Source organism: Amia ocellicauda, chromosome 15 (assembly GCF_036373705.1).
Source record: "Amia ocellicauda isolate fAmiCal2 chromosome 15, fAmiCal2.hap1, whole genome shotgun sequence".
In the NCBI taxonomy this organism is placed as follows: Eukaryota; Metazoa; Chordata; class Actinopteri; order Amiiformes; family Amiidae; genus Amia; species Amia ocellicauda.
This window is the reverse complement of record NC_089864.1, coordinates 14660563-14682911: the sequence shown is the minus strand read 5'-3', so window position 1 is coordinate 14682911 and position 22349 is coordinate 14660563. Positions and strand designations below refer to the sequence as shown.

The 22349-nt window shown below is 38.4% G+C and overlaps 1 protein-coding gene and 1 long non-coding RNA gene across 2 annotated transcripts in view; one reads left to right on the top strand and one right to left on the bottom strand.

Annotated features, from left to right (window-relative positions):
- Positions 1 to 351: 351 nt before the first annotated feature.
- LOC136771530 (uncharacterized) overlaps positions 352 to 22349 on the bottom strand; it is a 68890-nt gene continuing 46892 nt past the window's right edge. Inside the window, exon 2 of the long non-coding RNA XR_010822339.1 lies at positions 352 to 1042. This is a non-coding gene — a long non-coding RNA (uncharacterized LOC136771530). The remainder of the gene's footprint in view (positions 1043 to 22349) is intronic.
- On the top strand, positions 7019 to 9655 carry LOC136771529 (interferon gamma 1). The gene is made up of 4 exons (XM_066723883.1): positions 7019 to 7234; positions 7930 to 8001; positions 8103 to 8309; positions 9420 to 9655. Exons 1-4 carry the CDS (start codon positions 7106 to 7108, stop codon positions 9576 to 9578), a joined length of 567 nt encoding a protein of 188 aa, XP_066579980.1. The 5' UTR covers positions 7019 to 7105; the 3' UTR covers positions 9579 to 9655.

Sequence of the window (22349 nt, the reverse complement as noted above, 5' to 3'; positions counted from 1 at the left end):
TTAACAACAATTGTGAACTTCAAAACATTGTCTCTTTGCGGTTAGAGAATAATCACAGTAGACTCAGTTTTCCGCTAGCACTATTTTTAGACTTTGACTGTGATCTCCTAGATCCTATTACTAAGCATTTTTGATCTTTATTTGTGACTTATTAGCAATTAACAAATAATCCACAAATGTCACACAAGAAATCAATACAAAGACAATCATCATTGATTGTAGACATTAACATGATTTAAAGGGTTAAAGTGAGGAAATCATTTACCACATCAACTCAGCATATCTTGAAAATGATAAGGAATAGGAAGGTAAAATGAGATGCAGTTGTAAATAAAGATGCAAATTCTCCAGTTGTTGTCACTACAGGAACCACTGTGGTTCCTCCATTTAATTCCATAATACAGTTATGTTGTCCAGTTGTGGAAGACAAGGCTTACAAGAGTGTAGAGATGGGTGAGCTGGTCTTTTTTCACAGAACGGGAAGCAATGCCAAGGCAGCTCCCCAGTAACCCCGAACTTTGCCACTGACAGATGCCACATTGAATAGTTGCTGGTCATCAGTTAATAAAACAAAAGTGCTGGACAGAACAGCTGGGCCCCATTTGAGGATGTAGGAGATGGATGTTAGGCAGAGGAGCAGGTGAGCAACAGCCTGTGTGGGACTGAGTCACGTGCTGTGAGGTGACATTTGTGTGACCCTTAAATGGCAGGGCTTTGGAGCTCACATTGTTTCTGGACCTTGGGGTCAGTGCTGAAGAATAGCGCCCCCTGCTGATGACTGCTATACTGCTGTAGTGAAATGAGAGTCAACAGTACAGTCTTCATGCATGCCTCACCACAGACTGGTAGGGTGTAGAAAAGCATCTTGCAGGAGCTTTTTCAGGACAGTTCACTTCACGTCTCCCGGTGAATGTCAATGTTACTCCACAGACCGTACAGCTGTAGGTTTCTGGATGCAAGAACACCTGAAGTCCTGGGTATATCAAGGCTGGCAAACCTTCAGGATGCCATCATACTGGTTGAGATGTGTAATCCTGTCATTCTGTTGACACACAAATTGAATTAATTCCATATGAAGGAGGAGAACACGTGTGATAATCAGTGGCAAGGCATAGTGGGTGCTGCCCTAGTTGTGACAGATAATAACTGAGGCATTTAAGTCCCCATTGTTGCCTTCATGACTAAGTCACTGTATTGTCCTGTGCCCTATGGTTTGTTGACATGGTAGACTTGTATAATTTATAAGTAAACAATAAAGCCTATATATATATATATACACACTCACCTAAAGGATTATTAGGAACACCTGTTCAATTTCTCATTAATGCAATTATCTAACCAACCAATCACATGGCAGTTGCTTCAATGCATTTAGGGGTGTGGTCCTGGTCAAGACAATCTCCTGAACTCCAAACTGAATGTCTGAATGGGAAAGAAAGGTGATTTAAGCAATTTTGAGCGTGGCATGGTTGTTGGTGCCAGACGGGCCGGTCTGAGTATTTCACAATCTGCTCAGTTACTGGGATTTTCACGCACAACCATTTCTAGGGTTTACAGAGAATGGTGTGAAAAGGGAAAAACATCCAGTATGCGGCAGTCCTGTGGGCGAAAATGCCTTGTTGATGCTAGAGGTCAGAGGAGAATGGGCCGACTGATTCAAGCTGATAGAAGAGCAACTTTGACTGAAATAACCACTTGTTACAACCGAGGTATGCAGCAAAGCATTTGTGAAGCCACAACACGTACAACCTTGAGGCGGATGGGCTACAACAGCAGAAGACCCCACCGGGTACCACTCATCTCCACTACAAATAGGAAAAAGAGGCTACAATTTGCACAAGCTCACCAAAATTGGACAGTTGAAGACTGGAAAAATGTTGCCTGGTCTGATGAGTCTCGATTTCTGTTGAGACATTCAGATGGTAGAGTCAGAATTTGGCGTAAACAGAATGAGAACATGGATCCATCATGCCTTGTTACCACTGTGCAGGCTGGTGGTGGTGGTGTAATGGTGTGGGGGATGTTTTCTTGGCACACTTTAGGCCCCTTAGTGCCAATTGGGCATCGTTTAAATGCCACGGCCTACCTGAGCATTGTTTCTGACCATGTCCATCCCTTTATGACCACCATGTACCCATCCTCTGATGGCTACTTCCAGCAGGATAATGCACCATGTCACAAAGGTCAAATCATTTCAAATTGGTTTCTTGAACATGACAATGAGTTCACTGTACTAAACTGGCCCCCACAGTCACCAGATCTCAACCCAATAGAGCATCTTTGGGATGTGGTGGAACGGGAGCTTCGTGCCCTGGATGGGCATCCCACAAATCTCCATCAACTGCAAGATGCTATCCTATCAATATGGGCCAACATTTCTAAAGAATGCTTTCAGCACCTTGTTGAATCAATGCCACGTAAAATTAAGGCAGTTCTGAAGGCAAAAGGGGGTCAAACACAGTATTAGTATGGTGTTCCTAATAATCCTTTAGGTGAGTGTATATATATATATATATATATATATATATATATATATATATATATATATATATGAGTTTAATGAATTTAGTGCTAATCAGTTGCATCATATGTTCTTAATTAATAAGAAATTAAATTAAACATTCTTCAGGGTTGAATTGTTTTATAAAAACCAAAAAGTAAACATCAGATTTAGCCTGAATACAGTTTATCTATTTGAAAATCTATACATGATTATTACATTTGAAAATAACCACTTTTCAATAAGACATAAAAAACACATTGATACTGAACATTGTTGGATACTATGCTCTCTGATTGGAAAGCATTTAATTGACTGTATTAGAAAGCCAGATTTATTATGTTTTAGAGATGAAGCTATACAACTCACAACGAACACTGCCTGGCATATTTCTGTTGCTTTGTTTCTTAATTTTGGTGAATAAGCAATTAGGGTGGGTGAGATATAACACTTTGAACTATTTGCTGCAATGTGCAACAAAAACTGCTTATTTGAAAATCTGAAATCAACTGGGGATTCAGCCGACAGATGACTGAATAGTTTTGCTATACTGAGCATTTAATGCAGCAATATATATTTTAATAAAATTGCCTTGATGAGCACAAGCATTCAAATAACGACACTGTAACTAAATGGAAAAATTGCACTTAACAAAAAAATTCGGGGGAAAAAAGTGATCAGGAATTTCTAACGATCTTCTCGTAAATGCATGAATCTTCCGATATGTGCTTCCTACAGCTATTCGTGTTCTGTTTTCCACTGAATTACCTGAAAGGCGAAAACAGTGACAGGTATCACATGTGCGTCACAGCAAGGTTTCGTTTGATCAATGTTCACTCTGAGTGCTCTGCAACGGCTTGTTCACAGATTGCTGTATGTTGTAAAAATGTATTTTTATTTCTCTTTCTTTTTCACTCCTGCAACGGCTGTCATCACAATTAGAAACAAGCAACATGCTATGTCACTTAAATGGTACCTCTCAGCCAATGACCAAATAAAAGAATAAGAGCATGGAACGAAGCTAAGAGGAGAAAAAACAGATAAAGGGCGACCAGTGGGCACCTCCAACAGCCCAGTTTCTCTAGTGCATGTGGCTTAACAGTAACTTAAATTGTCCTGGTGAAGATGGAGGAGTCCTGTCTGAAGATACAGCAGTGTCCAACGTCTCAGACACCGGCAGGCTGCACAACTCAAACTTTGTTTGAAAAGCACTATCCTCTTTAAAAACATCAACGTATTTTTTGACGACAACTTCCTGTCCATGAATAGTTTATATTCTGCATGTTAAACTACAGTTTCTATACAGTCACAGGTTTTTCTTTACCCTCCCCTTTTATAAAGATTTATATAATCTGAAGATTTTAAGCAGTAATTTCTTAGAGCAAAAATTATATTATTGGTCACTCTGGTGTAAAACCAGAATCAGCAGAATGTGCAGTCCAGCCAATTATGTTTTAATGTTAACTAAAATTAATAAAAATATTGCTACTTGCTAATCACCCTGTATCCAGTGGGCGGTTGTCTAATTGTTATTTAATTTTCTACCAATTAAGCAAACCTGTCATCAAGTACTGTATTTTGTGATTATGTATATTATAAATACAGAGAGATTCACGTTCCTTCAGCCAAAGTTATGACAGTTATGAATTATTGTTGCAGAAACAATATGTATGTGTTAGAAATCTCTGTGCTGGTGCACATGCTTTGATGCTCATTACAATAAGGCTGTATAGTGCAAGTTCAAAATTTAAAAAAAAGTAAGGATTTTTAAGGATGTAGTAAGGATTAAGTCATTTAATCTTTACGGGTTAAACATGAACACAGTTAAAGTATGTAGCATTTGGCATCATTAATCAACAAAATGATTGATCTTACCACTAAACTGCAAGATTGCGATCTTCACACTTTAGTTATTATAATAAATATATGTATTTAAGCAAATACACAGGTTAATATAGTGCTTGCAATTATAAACTAGTTCATAAACTGCAATTTTAAACTATCAGAATCTAGTTCAATGAAACCTCCTTTCACAAAAGGTACAGGGAAAATAGAGATTGTATGTGTTTCTGCCATTGGAGAGGGAAGAAAAACCTCTGCTAATGACTAAACGAGTTATATAATGTAATCATAAGGAATACATTTCGGTTTCCATTTTGCCCATCAGTACGGTTGAAGAATGTCTTCAGCGACGTCAAGGTTTAACCTCAGCGTTGCTGACTGGGGTTTCTGTTGCCGCACAGCCACAGCCGAGGAAGACTTGAGGTAAGAATCTGATGAACACCCAAGAAACAAATTCCAAAAAACGCACTTCGCACGGTGGAAACCCACAGCACTAAGAATCTCCATACAACACTGTTCACCCCGGGACAAGCTTGGAAATAATTTGTTGGTCTTTCATTTACGCCACGTTTTTCTTCAGCATATACAAGTACATTAACGTTTTAACTATGAACAGATCTATTGCAAGCAGTTTTTGCACATCATGATTCATGAGTCAGTGATCTTACATTCCGGGAAATCTTGTTCAAATTAAGTTATTGTCAAAGCAGAAAATGTCAGGACTCTTAATGAATGATGTCTGATGCCCATTCTGTTGAAACTGGCCTTGAAACAAATGCAGCTCTCCAGTTATTGTTAGGACAGAGTCATGGATTTCAGCCTAACAGATTTTATACCAAAGGGAACAGGCAGGTTTCATTCATTTATAATGTTCAAATTAATCAACATCCTCTAATATAGCAAGAAAAATGCCATCCTATTGTGTGAACCTTTTAGAGTTTTGCAGTTATGAAATGATGATAATTATATTAATATTTATTAAAGAATGACATCAAGTACATTTGAAGATCTTAAGATAATTATGAAATGTATGTATTTCCCATTGGGTAGGTCATTTGCCTTAGTGAAGTGGTATTACATAGGCACAAGAAATACGTCTATAAAACAATCCCTAGTCCACAACATATTGGAGAACATAGGTTTTATGTATGAAAACAAAGAACGGATAAATAATTGACAAATACACCCGAATCACATATTTAAAAAAATCTGTAAAATATAATATACTGGTCAATATGATCTAAAAAGCTGACAACCCAAATCTAACTTTGTATCCATTTAAAATAAGCCCTTTGCTGTGGAAATAGCAGTTTAGTTATTATTATTATTATTAATATTATTATTATTAACTGAAGATGTCACACATTTTTCCTCATAGATTTATTTCATATTGATTCACCTGTTGCTCTTGAAACCTTTCAGACAATTTACTTTCAGTGCTGTAATCTCTTCTGTAGTTTTTTCACTTTACAAATGTATTTCAAATAAATGCACAAAGGCATTGTTGACACACAAGCTGTGCAATACATTACACATTTAATTAACAGAATACATGTAATTGATAGAATAGTGAAAGTTTACCAAAAAATACAAAATTGGAAATTTGAATGACACATTTAGGATTTTAGGTATTGTGGTTTACAAAACTAACTAATTTTGCAAATTACATTCAAGTGAACCCTCTTTAAATCTTGCACATGTTGTTTTTAACTCTTTGGGCTTCTTCGGTTCAACACTCCCCTAACAAGTGAAATTGAGATTGAATGTTATGAAGAAAAGCAAAAGAGCACGGACTCTTCGCAGAATACTGATCAAGCCCTATTCCGTTAAGAGGTGTGAAAACCTCAAGAAGCAGACACTTGTGAAATGCAGAGAGGAAGGAGAAACGCTTTGCAAATGCACCTAGTGATACATTATAAAAGTCATCACTACACTTTACTTTCTGACTCATTTATTTATTGAACTTCAGTTAATCTGCTGAAAAGCAGGATTTCTGTAAAACGCTAATTAAATTGACCAAAATCAATGAACATCTTGTAGATTATGTGTTTAAAAAAGATAATACATACTACATGTAAAATACATTTTGTGGGAATGAAGTCTAAACCAGAGAGAATTATAGTGAAAGGCAAAAAGTCTGAACTGATTTACTAAATTATTCTTAAATCTTTCTGTTATTGGTATTAGAACTGGTATTATCAAGTGGAAGCAGTGAATGTCCCAGTTTTTCTAGATGCATCCCAGTGGTGTACGGTTAAAATTAAAGCAATACTTATGTCTGTTACTTCTGTCCACAAGCGTGCTTGTTCACTAGAAAGCCAAGGGCAGAAAAGTTTCCACCTGTCATTAACCACCACTGACAAAGCAAAAACACTTTTTTCACAGAAAGGGTTGCCCTGCACAATCCTGCAAGCATGCATCATACCCGATATCAGAAAAAACCACAGGGAATACTAGGTGCTCTGGAGAATCCATTAAAGTATTCTGGGGGTAGGTGTTAGCCATAGAACAGTGATGCATTGGGTTTTATTTCATTTAAAGGAAATATGCTTTGTCAAAAAGCCCACAAAACCCCATATGCATCACCCACTATCTGACAGCATCGCTATACGTAGAAATAGTTGTCTATAAATACCCTTGTGTATTGCTTCTGGTATCATTCACAAGAGATGAAGGTCTGAGACACCAAGTATCTGAAAGACATTAAGACAATTGAACTTCAACAGCTACAGTTACACTTTGGCCAAGGATTACTTGAAACTCATGGATTCACTACAGAGGAGTCTGCTGCTTTTCATTGGAATTTGTCTCATAACTTTTGGAAGGGTTTATACCATTGATCTAATGTCAGATGAAATGAAGGAAGACATAAAGTGGTTAGGAGACTATTTTGTAAGTATACCTGCGATTTTAACATTTTGCACTGAAGAGGTCTTAGCAGAGTTATATACAAATATTACAATATAGATCACGAGAGAACGATTTTTGTTTTGTTTTTGCATCTTAGCATCTTTAAATATAATGTCTAACCCATTAAACAAATTTGTAATTTCTACAGTTTGTAACACAATGACAATCTGAGCTGGAGCAAAGAGCTACAAAGCAGTTATTTCACATGCTGAACACTCACTTTATGTATTATTATATACTGGGCGGCCATCTAGCCACTGTTGTGAATGGGTTTCGATCTGAACTCAACAGCTCTGTGAAGGTCTATCAGTCTGTGCATTTGCAGACTTTTTATCCTGGCATTTCAGTGCAATAGGCAGAGTGGAAGCGTCGAGCATAATCCTGCTATCAAATGATACATATCAACAGAGACTTCATATTACTCATGGTATTGTGCTTCTAAAACTACAAAACGGGCCAGTCATTAAAGCAGGGGTGTAGCGCTAGACATTGTTCAAGTATGCTTAGGAGTGAAAGACCATATGAATAAAAATGAATAAGCATTTGATAGTAGTTCCTTTGATAACATTTATTTCAATGCTTTATATAATTACATTTTTTGAGAAAGATAGTATCACCCAATGTTGTTAGAATAAGTATGTTTCCCAATGAGACTTAATCCTTTTTCTGTACTGCAGCAATCCAACAATCCACGGCTGGTGGAAGGAGGTGCTATATTTACCAACGTCCTGAAGACATTCGAAAAACAGGTACACTTCCTTCGGTTTATCAGCTAAAACCCTTCCATCACAATGAAGGACTAATTATTTGAATTGAACAAAATATAATGTGCTTTTTTTTTATGTTGCAGGAAAGCGAGGAAAAATTACTGCTGAATGAAATACTGAATTTGTATATTGACATCTTTAACAATATGGACAACCCCCCCGAAAACCCGAAATTACGCCAAAGCATTGATCATATAAAGATACGTCTGGGAGACCTGAAGAAAAATGCATTCCTGGATAATGCATCACTCAACCTGAAGAACAAGCTACAGGAGCTGTGGGAAATTAAGGTAAGGAGACAGTCCACTGTTTTTAAGCAGTTGTGTGGTATGTTGACACAGAGGAGCCATACCATGTTCTCCTGCAGAGCTGTCAACTCTCTGGTAACTCATTGGCTGGTGCAGGAGTGATGCAAATGCCTTTTTAACTTGCAGATATTTGGTCACTTCTGTGTCTATGCTCCTCCCCCCTTCCCCCCATTTACTTACGGCCGAATTTAGTCCTGTTACTCAGGCGTTTGAACACTAACTGCTGCCCATGGGGTACTTGTGGACAGAGAAACCAGAACTCTGTGCCCAGTCAGTTTTATGCACACATGGCAGGGTTGGTTTTGGGCTAGGATTGGAATACTTCAGTATCCCTGAAGCCTCACTACTTCACTGTGAGCACTGCTTTGTTTCATTGTTGTTGGATGGTATAAGGAGCTGTTGAATGATAATTAGCTTGTGAGAGCTTGGTTACTGGGGGCTTTGCTACAAGTCTCACAATGACTGTAGATTTGTCTGTAGATTGATGTAAGCATGGGAGGGTAGCCAGTGTTGCAGGTAGTAGCTTTATTGAATAGTGCACTATTAGGGGCCCAGCGAGAATGATAATTCATGCCAAGGCACTTCCTTTGAGAACCGGTTAATAAAAGCGTTGAAGTTCAAGCAGCAGTAACGGAGTGATGATCTACTCATTTTATTCAATGTGTGGGTTTAAGATTGAAAACCAAAATGAATGCATATCATGACATTAGAAAATTAAAGCCTTGTTACTTATCATATTTATCCATGACATAAGGAGTATAAAGCTCAAGTCTTTAAAAAACCAGGCAACTAAAACAATTAAATTTTGGCATTTTCGGTCTGACTTGAAAATGTGATGACCTTATACTGATGGCAACACAACCAGTGGTAGTTTACACTGAACAACAGCAAAAAAATGCTTTTGTGGCTCGTTGGCAAATTAAAACTTAGAAGCAATAAAGGTATTTATTCATGTTATTTTTTCTCTGGTGTTACGGTTTACATATTTCTTGCACACACAGAGAAAAACACTTGTTCATCTTCTTGCATGTGGAATAAGTATCTGAAAATGTGTAAGATTAATAATACATTTTTATCATGGTTTACTTGCAGGTGAATGACCCAGTTGTGCAGCGCAAAGCTGTGTTTGAACTGAAGCCGGTGTTACTAAAAGCTCTGGATATTCAAAAGAAAGTTCATGAGAAGATGGAAAAAAAGCGAAAGAGAAGGCATGCTAGGCTTTCGCAGAGAAGAACATCATTAATGCATTGATGGTTTATACTGACAGTATTGTGTACTGATATTTATTTAAATTAATTTAAAATATTTATTTAACTTAATAAATTAAAGAATTTCAGAGGAACTTTAAATTAATGTTGCTTTATTTAAATTATTTTTGCTACTTGTGATTTTAAATGTGTAAATTGAACTGGTTTTACTTGAAAGTCAATTCATTATGTTAAGTAAAGTCTATGACTACATAAAATATTGAAAAAAATATACATTCTTCTGTGTCTGTTCGGATCGTTTTAATTTAATCCCAGTTTATCTACCAAGTTATCTTCAGAGGAAGCATTAAAGCGCTTCTTAATGAAAAACATCTGATACTGTGACTCCTGTCATTTGCCTTAAAAAGCAAAAAGGGAGGCTCCGAAAAATGTAGCCTTATATGTTGTACAACTAATCCAACATTGACGTGTTTGGTGAGACAGGCTTATTTACCAGGCACCTTCATCTGGTGTCCAATTCAGTCCTCTGCTTGTATGTACACCTTTTTATTCTCATGCACAAGTTACTGGAAATCACTGCACGGAAATCATCGCTGTTTGTGTGACCACAGTGACAGATCAAAAGTGCTTTCTGTAAAAGCCTGGCTAATCTGTGAGCCTCTTCCTGAAAATGCTGGCCACTATTTGCTGATGTTGGCACTGGCATCAAACAACTGGTTCAGTATGAAACATTTCACCCTGGTAACTGCTTTAATAGTCTGTTATAATAATTGTCAGCCACATATAATTTATGACCGCCATATTCCTTTCACTGATATATGCAGGTGTGAGGACTATGCATAACACCATTTCAATCCCAGAATGCATTGCCTTAGCAAAGCCTAAAGGGCTTGTGTACACCACATCAGATTTCAACATTTTGGTATAGCCTAAACGCTAGTGTAGATCCAAAAGGGCCCTCTGATCTTACCATCATGTTTGCTTTGTGCAACAGGGAACACTAATCCATATGAAAATTTGTTCTGTGATGCCTTTCAAATCTGAAAAAGAGGTCTCGCTAACCAGAGGGAAACTGACTGCGGTGAATAATCCATCCATTTGATCAGGATGGCAGGAGTTTCTATAACTACCAGAGCTTGTCAGACAAGAGAAGAAGACAAGAAGTGTTTGTTGTTCTTAGAAAGAGTTTAGCTAGAGGATGTTCTGGGTAGAGCATGGGCAAATAATACCCCAATAGAGGCTTATGTCAGATGTTTAAAAGCCACAAGAAAGACTGGCCCTGCAAGAAGAAGAACAAAGCAAGATTGAAAAGAATAGCAGAAACGTTCACTGCCAAACTTAGTTAGTGCAAAACACAATTAAGTAAGTCATGTCCGTACTCTCAATTATTTTAAATCATGAACCATTGCAAAAGGCAACTGTGTGTGTGTGCGCGTAACATATATCAGTGAGCTGCTCTACCACTGTCTCTGCTGAAAGTGGAAAAATCACACCTGATCTGAGAAACCATTTTGTAGCTCTGAATTACTCAGCCTTGTGAAAAACATGCCTGTTCTTGCCGACGCCTAAGTGTGTTAACACATATCTCGAACCAGAATAACACACATTTCGCCTACAAAAAAATATTTATTGAATTCCTTAGTAAGCTTTAGAAAAACCTACAAAATATACACGTAATACCTAAAATTACGGGTGAGGTACCTTATCTAACTTAACTATACATGGTAGAAAACATGAAATAAATTGTTCTCCATTATATAAAGATTTGCTTTGATGGTAGTTGTTTCAGTTCATGTAAACAGTTGCCTTCAGTAGTTTTTTTTCCGCAACCCAAAGCCCTTTTATAGTAAAGTAGAAAATAAACACAATCAGAAATAAACCTAGTTGTGTGATAAAATCTATTTAAGTTAAAACAAATCTGAGAGGTTTCATATTAAGTACTGGAACTGAGTTAATCTGCCACCAGGGGGAGAAAGGGGAGGAGGAGGATATGTCATGGGAGAGTGTACAGCAAGTGCAAGACCTCAATAAATGTCCAGGAAAGGATGAGGGAAAAGCAAAACCGTGATCATAGAGAGAGACATCGCTTAAGGAGCCAAGAAGTTAAGGATGTAGAGTGATAAAGGTAATGACAGAGCACTAACATTGAGGATAGTCAATTGTGCACTATTTTTCCTGAACATCTATCAAGTTCTAAAGAGAATAGAGTATGTTTCTGCAAACTGAAATGCAAATTAGACCAAGGGAAGATGCATTTCCATTTGACTATGTTCAGAGCTGGACAAGGCTCTTGAACAGGGAAGGAGCAAGGATGCAAAGCCAGAAGAGATACAACATTGAATTACCGAACACCAGTCTGTCACATCAGGCAGCAGAAACTCCCACAATAGCCTTTTAACTGATCCAAACTCTGTCCTCACTCACAGTAATCACCCTGGGTCCTGCCGAACCCCTAGAAGGAGCCAGCACATTCATGCACCCTGCATCTAAAACTTTAAATCCACTCACATCATGCCTATGACCACGTTCCTTCAGCACAACAAAAAGTTTCCTTTTGAACTGTCCAAATATCTGTCCATTAGGCCAATCTGTCCAATGGCCATTAGTATGGAGTAGTGGTTAGGGCTCTGGACTCTGGAGCAAAGTGTCATGGACTCAAGCCCAGGTGGGGGCACTGCTGTTGTAGCCTTGAGCAAGGTACTTCCCCAGATTGCTCCAGTCACTGTTCAGCAGTCTAAATTGATAAATAATAATGTGATATCTTGTAAAAATTGTAAGTCACACTGGATAAGGTTGTCTGCTAAGAAACTTAGTAATAATCTGTCCCTATAACATTGCACTCCACAGCTTTTAATAGATGAGCCTGAAAGAACAAAAGAACAGAGAAAACAAATACTTTTCAACATAAGTTAATTCCACTACTGACGTAAACATCTGACATTCTAACTTTATACACAAGATGAAAAAGGCCTCTTCTCACCTGAGAACTGGCACACTGAAAAGCAATCTGGCTGAAATTTCAAAAGCAGCAAAGGGGCCTTATGTTTCAGGTTCTGAGGAAGACTTATTTGGTTACATAAAAAGCTGAACGCTTCACCGACATCTGAAAGAAACCAAAATATGCATTCAGGTCTGTGTAGGTGCTATTTCACTCTTTGGCTTCATCAGCAAAACAAGTTTCATTAGAGGCTGAAGCTGATCTTCTGAAGATATTCTGATGATAAATGACTAATGCAATGCCTGCGAATAATAAGTACCAGTTGTATTAACCATCCATTACATGTGGTGCTGGTTCTCGTATTCTTATTATAGCTATTAATAGATGTGAAAATGTGCATACATGTTGTTCATCTATTACATTAGCTAGGTGAAATGTAACTACAGGTGTCGATGGACATAACAACCTGTATTAAATGTACATGCTGCCTATTGAGACACAGTTATTTCCTACCAGTACTTCAGTTTAACTAGGACCATTAATTTGTGATGGATGTGGGCCGGCTGTTTTCTTGTGACACAATGTGAGTATAAAACAAAATATCTCTAATGTTTAAATCGGCAGATGTTAGTGTGGCTGTTGAGTGGGGCTGGAGCTGACCCCCAGGATAGATTAAACATTGCTGTTGTCTTACGCCCAGGTTAGATTAAACATTGCTCTTGTCTTATAATGAAATAAAAAAGTATATATATATATATATATATATATATATATATATATATATATATATATTATTATCAGTTATTATAAAATGATCAGTCTATAATTTTAATGGTAGGTGTATTTTAACAGTGAGAGACAGAAAAACAACAAAAAAAAAAACAGAAAAACGCATTTCAAAAAAGTTATAAATTGATTTGCATGTTAATGAGGGAAATAAGTATTTGACCCCTTCGACTTAGTACTTGGTGGCAAAACCCTTGTTGGCAATCACAGAGGTCAGACGTTTCTTGTAGTTGGCCACCAGGTTTGCCCACATCTCAGGAGGGATTTTGTCCCACTCCTCTTTGCAGATCCTCTCCAAGTCATTAAGGTTTCGAGGCTGACGTTTGGCAACTCGAACCTTCAGCTCCCTCCACAGATTTTCTATGGGATTAAGGTCTGGAGACTGGATAGGCCACTCCAGGACCTTAATGTGCTTCTTCTTGAGCCACTCCTTTGTTGCCTTGGCTGTGTGTTTTGGGTCATTGTCATACCCATCCACGACCCATTTTCAATGCCCTGGCTGAGGGAAGGAGGTTCTCACCCAAGATTTGATGGTACATGGCCCCGTCCATCGTCCCTTTGATGCGGTGCAGTTGTCCTGTCCCCTTAGCAGAAAAACACCCCCAAAGCATAACGTTTCCACCTCCATGTTTGACGGTGGGGAAGGTGTTCTTGGGGTCATTCCTCCTCCTCCAAACATGGCGAGTTGAGTTGATGCCAAAGAGCTTGATTTTGGTCTCATCTGACCACAACACTTTCACCCAGTTCTCCTCTGAATCATTCAGATGTTCATTGGTAAACTTCAGACGGGCCTGTACATGTGCTTTCTTGAGCAGGGGGACCTTGCGGGCGCTGCAGGATTTCAGTCCTTCACGGCGTAGTGTGTTACCAAGTGTTTTCTTGGCGACTATGGTCCCAGCTGCCTTGAGATCATTAACAAGATCCTCCCGTGTAGTTCTGGGCTGATTCCTCACCGTTCTCATGATCATTGAAACTCCACGAGGTGAGATCTTGCATGGAGCCCCAGACCGAGGGAGACTAACAGTTATTTTGTGTTTCTTCCATTTGCGAATAATCGCACCAACTGTTGTCACCTTCTCACCAAGCTGCTTGGCGATGGTCTTGTAGCCCATTCCAGCCTTGTGTAGGTCTACAATCTTGTCCCTGACATCCTTGGACAGCTCTTTGGTCTTGGCCATGGTGGAGAGTTTGGAATCTGATTGATTGATTGCTTCTGTGGACAGGTGTCTTTTATACAGGTAACGAGCTGAGATTAGGAGCAGTCCCTTTAAGAGAGTGCTCCTAATCTCAGCTCGTTACCTGTATAAAAGACACCTGGGAGCCAGAAATCTTGCTGATTGATAGGGGATCAAATACTTATTTCCCTCATTAACATGCAAATCAATTTATAACTTTTTTTAAATGCGTTTTTCTGGATTTTTTTGTTGTTATTCTGTCTCTCACTGTTAAAATACACCTACCATTAAAATCATAGATTGATCATTTCTTTGTCAGTGGGCAAACGTACAAAATCAGCAGGGGATCAAATACTTTTTTCCCTCACTGTGTGTGTATATATATATATATATATATATATATATATTTTTTTTTTTACAATGGACTTAAGAGGCATAATATTCATAAATGTGACCTGTTCAGTAGTTTCAGCAGCAGCAGCAGTACCACAAACTGTGTCCAGCATCATACCCGACTGTGAAAGACCTCTAGCCCCCTGTGATTGTACTCCTCACCTTCTCTTCCGTAACAGTATGCTTTCTGTAAGTGCTGATATAAATCATAACCTGTCACTAATGCTCACCTCAAACTGAACAGACAGGAAGTCACAAGCATGTTTATCACTATCAAACCCTCCTGCCAGTCACGGGCCTGAACGTGGGATATGTCAGCAGAAACACCAGCACTTTCATTATTGCCAATGCCAGTAAAAAGGAGTCTCCCCTGCTCCCTCTCTATCTTCCTGAGTGAAAGAAAAGAGGTGGTCCTGTGCTGTTTTCCAGGAGGTATCACAATAGCCTGGTATTTGGGATGGAACCACATAACAGCCTCACATTTTGGCCTGTTTATCTTCAGAGAGTGAGAGATGGAGACACAGTAGGATGGTGATTGCGATATTGTTAGGCACAATAAATAAACAAACAAACAAATGGTGTAAAAGGTTAAATAAACCATGGAGGAGAATATTACTGTACTTCACGTATAACACTAATGGAATTATGGTTTGTTTTGTTTGTTTTAGTTATGCATCAATGCAATTATTAGTCTGTATTTTTCAAAATAACTTTCTGAGATTTCAGATTTCTGAACCCAATTTCTGGGCAAATTTTGTGAAATAGCTAAAAATCTGGTAATAGTGATAGTCAGAAGTAAGTTTACCTTGTTTTGTATAAGCTTACAATTCATTGATGTATGCATTCTTTGATATATTATTTAAATGAAAACGTTTTTCAGAAAGCAGCAGGATAATAGCCTAATTGTAATAGGCAAAGTTCTTAAAACGTCACTGAAGCAATTATTATTTTTGTAACAACTTATAATCATTAAAGGCAAAATTGTATTGCAATTTTTATTTGAGGTTTGTATAAGTATATAAACATGACAGTAATTGCCACAATAAAGGCTGAATTCTGTTTATATAGAGCAGGGTAGAACTTGTCTCCATTGTGGGATCAAAGTTTTTTGCAGATGGGAACGGGATAAAAAAAAACACAAGAAACAATGTAGGAGCAGATGGGAGTGGGTAATTGCACAGGGCTCTACAGGGAAGAAGCTCAAGAAAAAGATAATCATCAAGCAAGACAAATAAGAAAGTTTACAATCGAGAGGAGGCCATTCGACCCATCCTGCTCGTTTGGTGTCCATTAATAACTAAGTGATCCAAGGATCCTATCCAGTCTGTTTTTAAATGTTCCCAAATTTTCAGCTTCTACCACATCGCTGGGGAGTTTGTTCCAGATTGTGACGACTCTCTGTGTGAAGAAGTGTCTCCTGTTTTCTGTCTTGAATGCCTTGAAGCCCAATTTCCAATTTCCCAATTTGTGTCCCCGGGTCCGTGTGTCCCTGCTGATCTGGAAAAGCTCCTCTGGTTTGATGTGGTCGATGCCTTTCATGATTTTGAAGACTTGAATCAAGTCCCCACGTAGTCTCCTCTGTTCCAGGGTGAAAAGGTTCAGATCCTCAGTCTCTCAGTAGGACATTCCCTTCAGACCTGGAATAAGTCTGGTTGCTCTCCTCTGAACTGCCTCTAGAGCAGCGATATCTTTCTTGAAGTGTGGAGCCCAGAACTGTACACAGTATCCAGATGAGCTCTAACTAGTGCAAGATCCCATGCGGGTCTCCTTATCACTAGAACACACTCTGTGATCTACACCTCTAAGAATCGAGCCTCCTACTATAACTACCTCCCTGTTCTGGGGTGAGTGGGCACCATGGTGCTCTGGTGTTCAACTGCCCTCCCATCACCCTCTGAGCTGTCACTGTCCAACTCAGTGTCCAGCAGTTGGAACCTGTTGGGCATTTCTAGCTCTTGGGATGTCTATCAGGGATGTGTGTGGTTTTCTGTGGTTACGACCTACTGTAACCCAGCAGTTCTCTACACTTTCCTGCTCTAAGGTCTGAACTCTCCTGGGTTTTGGCGTGGACACCATCTCTCTCATGGGCTGATTGACTAATTCTTCCATATCACTAATACAGCGCAGATCAACAAGCTGAGCCTCAAGGTCACGGATCTTGATGTCTAGGACTTCAACATGCCTGACAGCGTTCACAAATGAAATCTTCTTGGATGAGTTCATCCAGGAAGGCAATCATTCTGCAAACCCGACACTGTAGTGGCCACATGCTTCTAAATTTTACAAGTTTTTTTTTTTTGGGGGTTCTTGGTTTCTGTCCCCTGGTCAACTGCTTGACTTTTATTGTCACCAAGAAACAGTGCAACTCAACAGCAGCGTTAAGTTCCCTTTTGTCTACCTGCCCCACATTCACACCTAACTGGCTCCAACTGGATCCACCTGGCACAACTCACTTAATTTAAATCCTGCTAGTCCTTGACTAAATCACCATTCCTTCAACCTATTTACTTTCACCAACTCAGGTGCTGTACTGAATTGACTTCAATTAAGGCAAACTACAGACAAGATTAACTTCAATTAAGGCAGTTAAACAATGAGGAATTCTAAGACTGTCTGAAACTAGGAACACAACAAGATGGTTGCCTCTCACCTGTACTGTCCTGGGTCTGTCTATGGCAACTTGTAAATCCTCCTGTTTTGATGCTTTACTTACAGCCAATAATCTGCCAGTGGAGCACTTCAATCAGATAATCACATATTGGCAAGATAATGAACTACAGTAGTTCCTCCCCAGGGTCATACAGCTACACTGCATACAACATTTTTTTGTATTGATTTGATGCATGGGAAACTGCTCTTGTACTTAGGAATTATTTGTGTAGATGTTTCTTTAAGAGCGAGTGAGCTGCTGTATAAACCTGAAAGAATGTGGCCTTTTGTTTTGAAATGTAATTCCCCAAGTATACAGGAGTTACATAGAGTGAGACATTGAGAACACCATCAGAATTAGCTTACCAAACCACTTTGCTAATTTGTCAAGTCTGATCGTTAGGATTGCTAACAGAGTAACATTAATGAATAATACTATTATATATCAGATTAAGGGTGTTTTCATTTCAGGTGGTTCATTTCAGCCGTTTTAAGTTAACTCACATTTTCATGCATATGTGAATGCTCCAAACGATCTCAGACCCCTCTGAAGCGAGGTGGTCTCAGTATGGTTCATTTCAGGTCCATGATGTGGCTTGCTTGTTCTGTGTATTGTGAACACAAAACGCTCCAGGTTCTCTTGCTTTCACAATTGCTTTTCCGATTACTTTCTTGGCTCTTGCAATTTACTATACATAGCTCACATGACACAACAACACTGTCTGAGGCGTTCAGAATCGAAAAAGTTGGGGCTGCTGCTGGACCCAGGGTTGTGCGGTCCGAAGAGGAGACGACAGCACTCCTCCAGATAAGGAACAAGTACCTGGGCTGGACTTACACAATTCTTCCCCTGTACATTATAGAAATTAATTTAGCTAGATTTGGTATTTTCATTCATGCTGAACAAAATTAAATGACATGAGTCCACTTTAAGATTTCCATATCTGTCCTTCTGTGTCCTCTGTACTCTGTCCTCTCACCAGGGTTTTGATGCTGAGAATTATTTGCACATCACTTGATCTGTGCATACTTCTTGACTGAAGAGCTCACCCAGTCTTCCTCGGTACTGGGGATTCCCAGCTTGTGAGCCGAGGTAACTGTAAAGTTTTACACATTTTAAATCATTTTAATACCTGCTGAACTGATATTAAATTAGCCTACATCAAAAATAGTAAATTCAAACCGTAAACAGAGCAATATGCAGATTAAATATAGTTCATAACCAAAATAGTATTATTGTTTTTGTTATGATTCTCATTATTATAGGACTACTGATATGTTGGTTTTAATTAGGTTCATTCATTTTTGATTAAATATACATACATATACATATTTAATTTTAACATATTTATACACTGATGGTCTGTTTGCAAAAAGTAATAGTGTGAATGGTAAGTGGAATGACACCCCATTACAGCTGAAGTGGACCAGAAAAAGATCTGAGTCCCCTTTCAAGGCTAGACAGTATGAAATCAAAGAGAACTGGGTTCTTATTCTCTTGGTTTATGATTAATGAGTTTGGCTCTTTGAAAGAGGACTATATGTGAAAACAAACATAAGCAGTTGTTCAAACCAAGTCCTCAATTACTTAATTGAAGTAGTAGTATTAAACTCAGTTTATGAATATATTAAGAACACAAGGCTTGTTAGCATATTATATAATCTTATATAATCATTCGAGCTGTGTGAATCCAGAAGTTCAAGAAGGGTGCCCTAAAATGGGATCAATCGCAACATGAGGCTGTTATGCTGTGCCAACCCAAAATTTGGGGCTGTGGTTATAGCGCTTTGCCAGGGAGCTGTTCTCAGTGTGTTTCCCCAGGCTGTGACAGGAAGCTATGCAGATAGTGTTGCTGTGTGCCTATCAAACCAGAAGCAACATCACCAAATGCTTCCTGAACAGAGATAGCAGGACCGGCCATAGCCTTTTAAGGGCCATAGGTGGGATTTGATTGTGGGGCCACCAACCTTGCTGCAAAACATTATTGTGGTGCCCATCTTTATGGTGGAAAGAAAACTAAAAGACACAAACATTTATTGCACATTAACATACACTGTACATGTTGAAGAGAGATGTAGTAATAAATACAAATGTAAACAGTGCACTGTGCACATTGAAATAACAGCAATTACTAATAAACAGTAAAAAAAACACCCGCACACTAAATATACTCATTACTGAAAACACTATTTCACAGTGCACAACTAAATTAAATAATAAATACAACACTATCAAAACTCAATAGCTGCCAACTGGCAAACTAACTACTAGCTAATCATTACCATAATTTGGATGGCAAGTGGCAGTAGGCTAGCTATCCAAATGGTGGGACCCCCCACCACAAAACCAGTCACATCACCAACATTAAAAAAAAATAGATTATTACTTTATCTGATTGAGCTGAATTATTGCTTTATACATAATTTGTTAAAATATGTTAATTCCTCACAAAGTTATGACACTTTAAAATCCCACTACTTGGAATTCACAAAACAGAGAAAACCGCTGTAAAGTTCTGCTGACATTCTCTTCATAAACCCCTTAGCAATATACACTTTATATCCATTAAATTTAGCATACACTACTGTTCAAAAGTTTACGGTCACTTAGAAATGTCCTTGTTTTAGAAAGAAAAGCAATTTTTTTGTCCATTACAATAACATCAAATTGATCAGAAATACAGTGTAGACATTGTTAATGTTGTAAATGACTATTGTAGCTGGAAACGGCTGATTTGTAATGGAATATCTACATAGGCGTACAGAGGCCCATTATCAGCAACCATCAGTCCTGTGATCCAATGGCACGTTGTGTTTGCTAATCCATGTTTATCACTTTAAAAGGCTAATTGATCATTATGAAACCCTTTTGCAATTATGTTAGCACAGCTGAAAACTGTTGTGCTGATTAAAGCAGCAATAAAACTGGCCTTCTTTAGACTAGTTGAGTATCTGCAGCATCAGCAATTGTGGGTTCGATTACAGGCTCAAAATGGCCAGAAACAAGGAACTTTCTTCTGAAACTCGTCAGTCTATTCTTGTCCTGAGAAATGAAGGCTATTCCAATGCGAGAAATCGCCAAGAAACTGAAGATCTCGTACAACGCTGTGTACTACTCCCTTCACAGAACAGCGCAAACTGGCTCTAACCAGAATAGAAAGAGGAGCGGGAGGCCCCGGTGCACAACTGAGCAAGAGGGCAAATACATTAGAGTGTCTTTTTTGAGAAATATAATATAAATCCTGTTACGGATGCTTATCTACAGTGGGACAGAATAAATTCAATTTTGATTTAATATAACCTACTGGAAAGTAACATCTCATGCAGTCCAAGTTGTAACTAGTACTTGATTAAACCTGAGGCCTGGAAGTCTTTTACATAAAGGAGTTGGAACATATCAAACAGTTATATAACCAGCCTTGAAAAGATAAGATGAGATCTTTTACTGTTCTTAAGAGCCAGAGGCACAAAATCTCAGGAGTATAATATTACAAGCTGGGAAAATGGGACGTACTGTGAAAATGAATGGTTTTAGAGAGAAAAATAAAATAAATCAATAAATAACAAGGAGGAATGCAATCTGTTGTGTCAGATGTAACTGAATCCTCAGTCTGCAGAATTTGACAGGCACACTGTTGTTCTGTCCAGACATACCCCTTAGTGTACTGTTTTATGCTGATCATATCGTAACACCATCAGGTTGATTTTGAGATCACAATCGTCTGCACAGTACACTTCTACCTTCTGCAAGACCTCAGCTTGGAAATTATGAATTACAAGCAAATTGTATCACAGAGTGAGAAAACAGCTTATATGTTTGAATGTATGTATTTTGTTTTATTTATTTATAGGGGTGCAGTACAACATGTTTTTACTCGTGTTGTTTTATTCCCTCTGTATATCTCTCTTTACACACACATTAATTTATCATATTCCTTCAAAAAGAAAAGAAACAAAAGATATATTCAGTGAAAAATCATACCTTCGAAATGCCCCTTTTGCTTCCTGGGTTATAATAAAGGGAGAAAGTGATTTTGTAGTAGGCACATGTGAGTGCAGAGCTGACAATGCAGTTGCGACAGTCTAGAGTGGAAACTCCCACACACAGGTAATGCAGGAGGGAAGTTACAGGCAGTGCTGTGTAAGGTAAGGGTCGCGCAACCAGCTCTGCATGGAAAACTCAACAGCATCATCAAGCCTTTGATCTGAAACATTCCTGCTTAGACTGAAGCATAACGGCTCATTTCCCTCCTCAAGAAGATTATTCTTTTCCAAACTGTCTTCTAGATGGAAAATTACAGATCAGGCAGAAGAAAAAAGTAATGATTTACTTCCTCATCAATTACCTGCATATTGTGTCTAACTACTTTTCTACCAGACTCAGACACCGTTTAAACACCATGTTTATTTATTCAATCGATGTATTTATTTATTTGACAACAGAATCAAAACATAACCATTTTATCCTATGGTGCAGTTTGTGTAAGCATGAATGCATGTTCCAAATCCATAATCTAGGCAGCAGAAATATGAAATAAATTAATGGAGGTGTCAAACACAAGGCCCAGCCTATATTTATGCAGACTTTCTTACAGTTTGGAGAGCAGGCTTATGCACCTAAACTTCACCACAATGGGACAAACGGATAAGGTGTTTCAGGCATTCAATACTTTTGATGATGCCACACTTTTACATGGACTTATATTGATATATTCTGAAAACACAGTGTAAACATACAGTTAGGTCCATAAATATTTGGACAGTGACACAATTGTCATCATTTTGGGTCAGTACGCCACCACAATGGATCTGAAAGAAAACCGAAGGCAAAACACCCCAAGAACAAGCAGGAACTAAAGTCAGCTGCAGTGCA

Bases quoted from the DNA above. Each gene is read 5' to 3' on its own strand.
- LOC136771529 (XM_066723883.1), top strand. From the start codon at position 7,106: ATGGATTCACTACAGAGGAGTCTGCTGCTTTTCATTGGAATTTGTCTC. The intron at 8,002-8,102 runs GTACACTTCCTT...TTTATGTTGCAG, and splicing joins TGAAGACATTCGAAAAACAG to GAAAGCGAGGAAAAATTACT. The intron at 8,310-9,419 runs GTAAGGAGACAG...GTTTACTTGCAG, and splicing joins AGGAGCTGTGGGAAATTAAG to GTGAATGACCCAGTTGTGCA.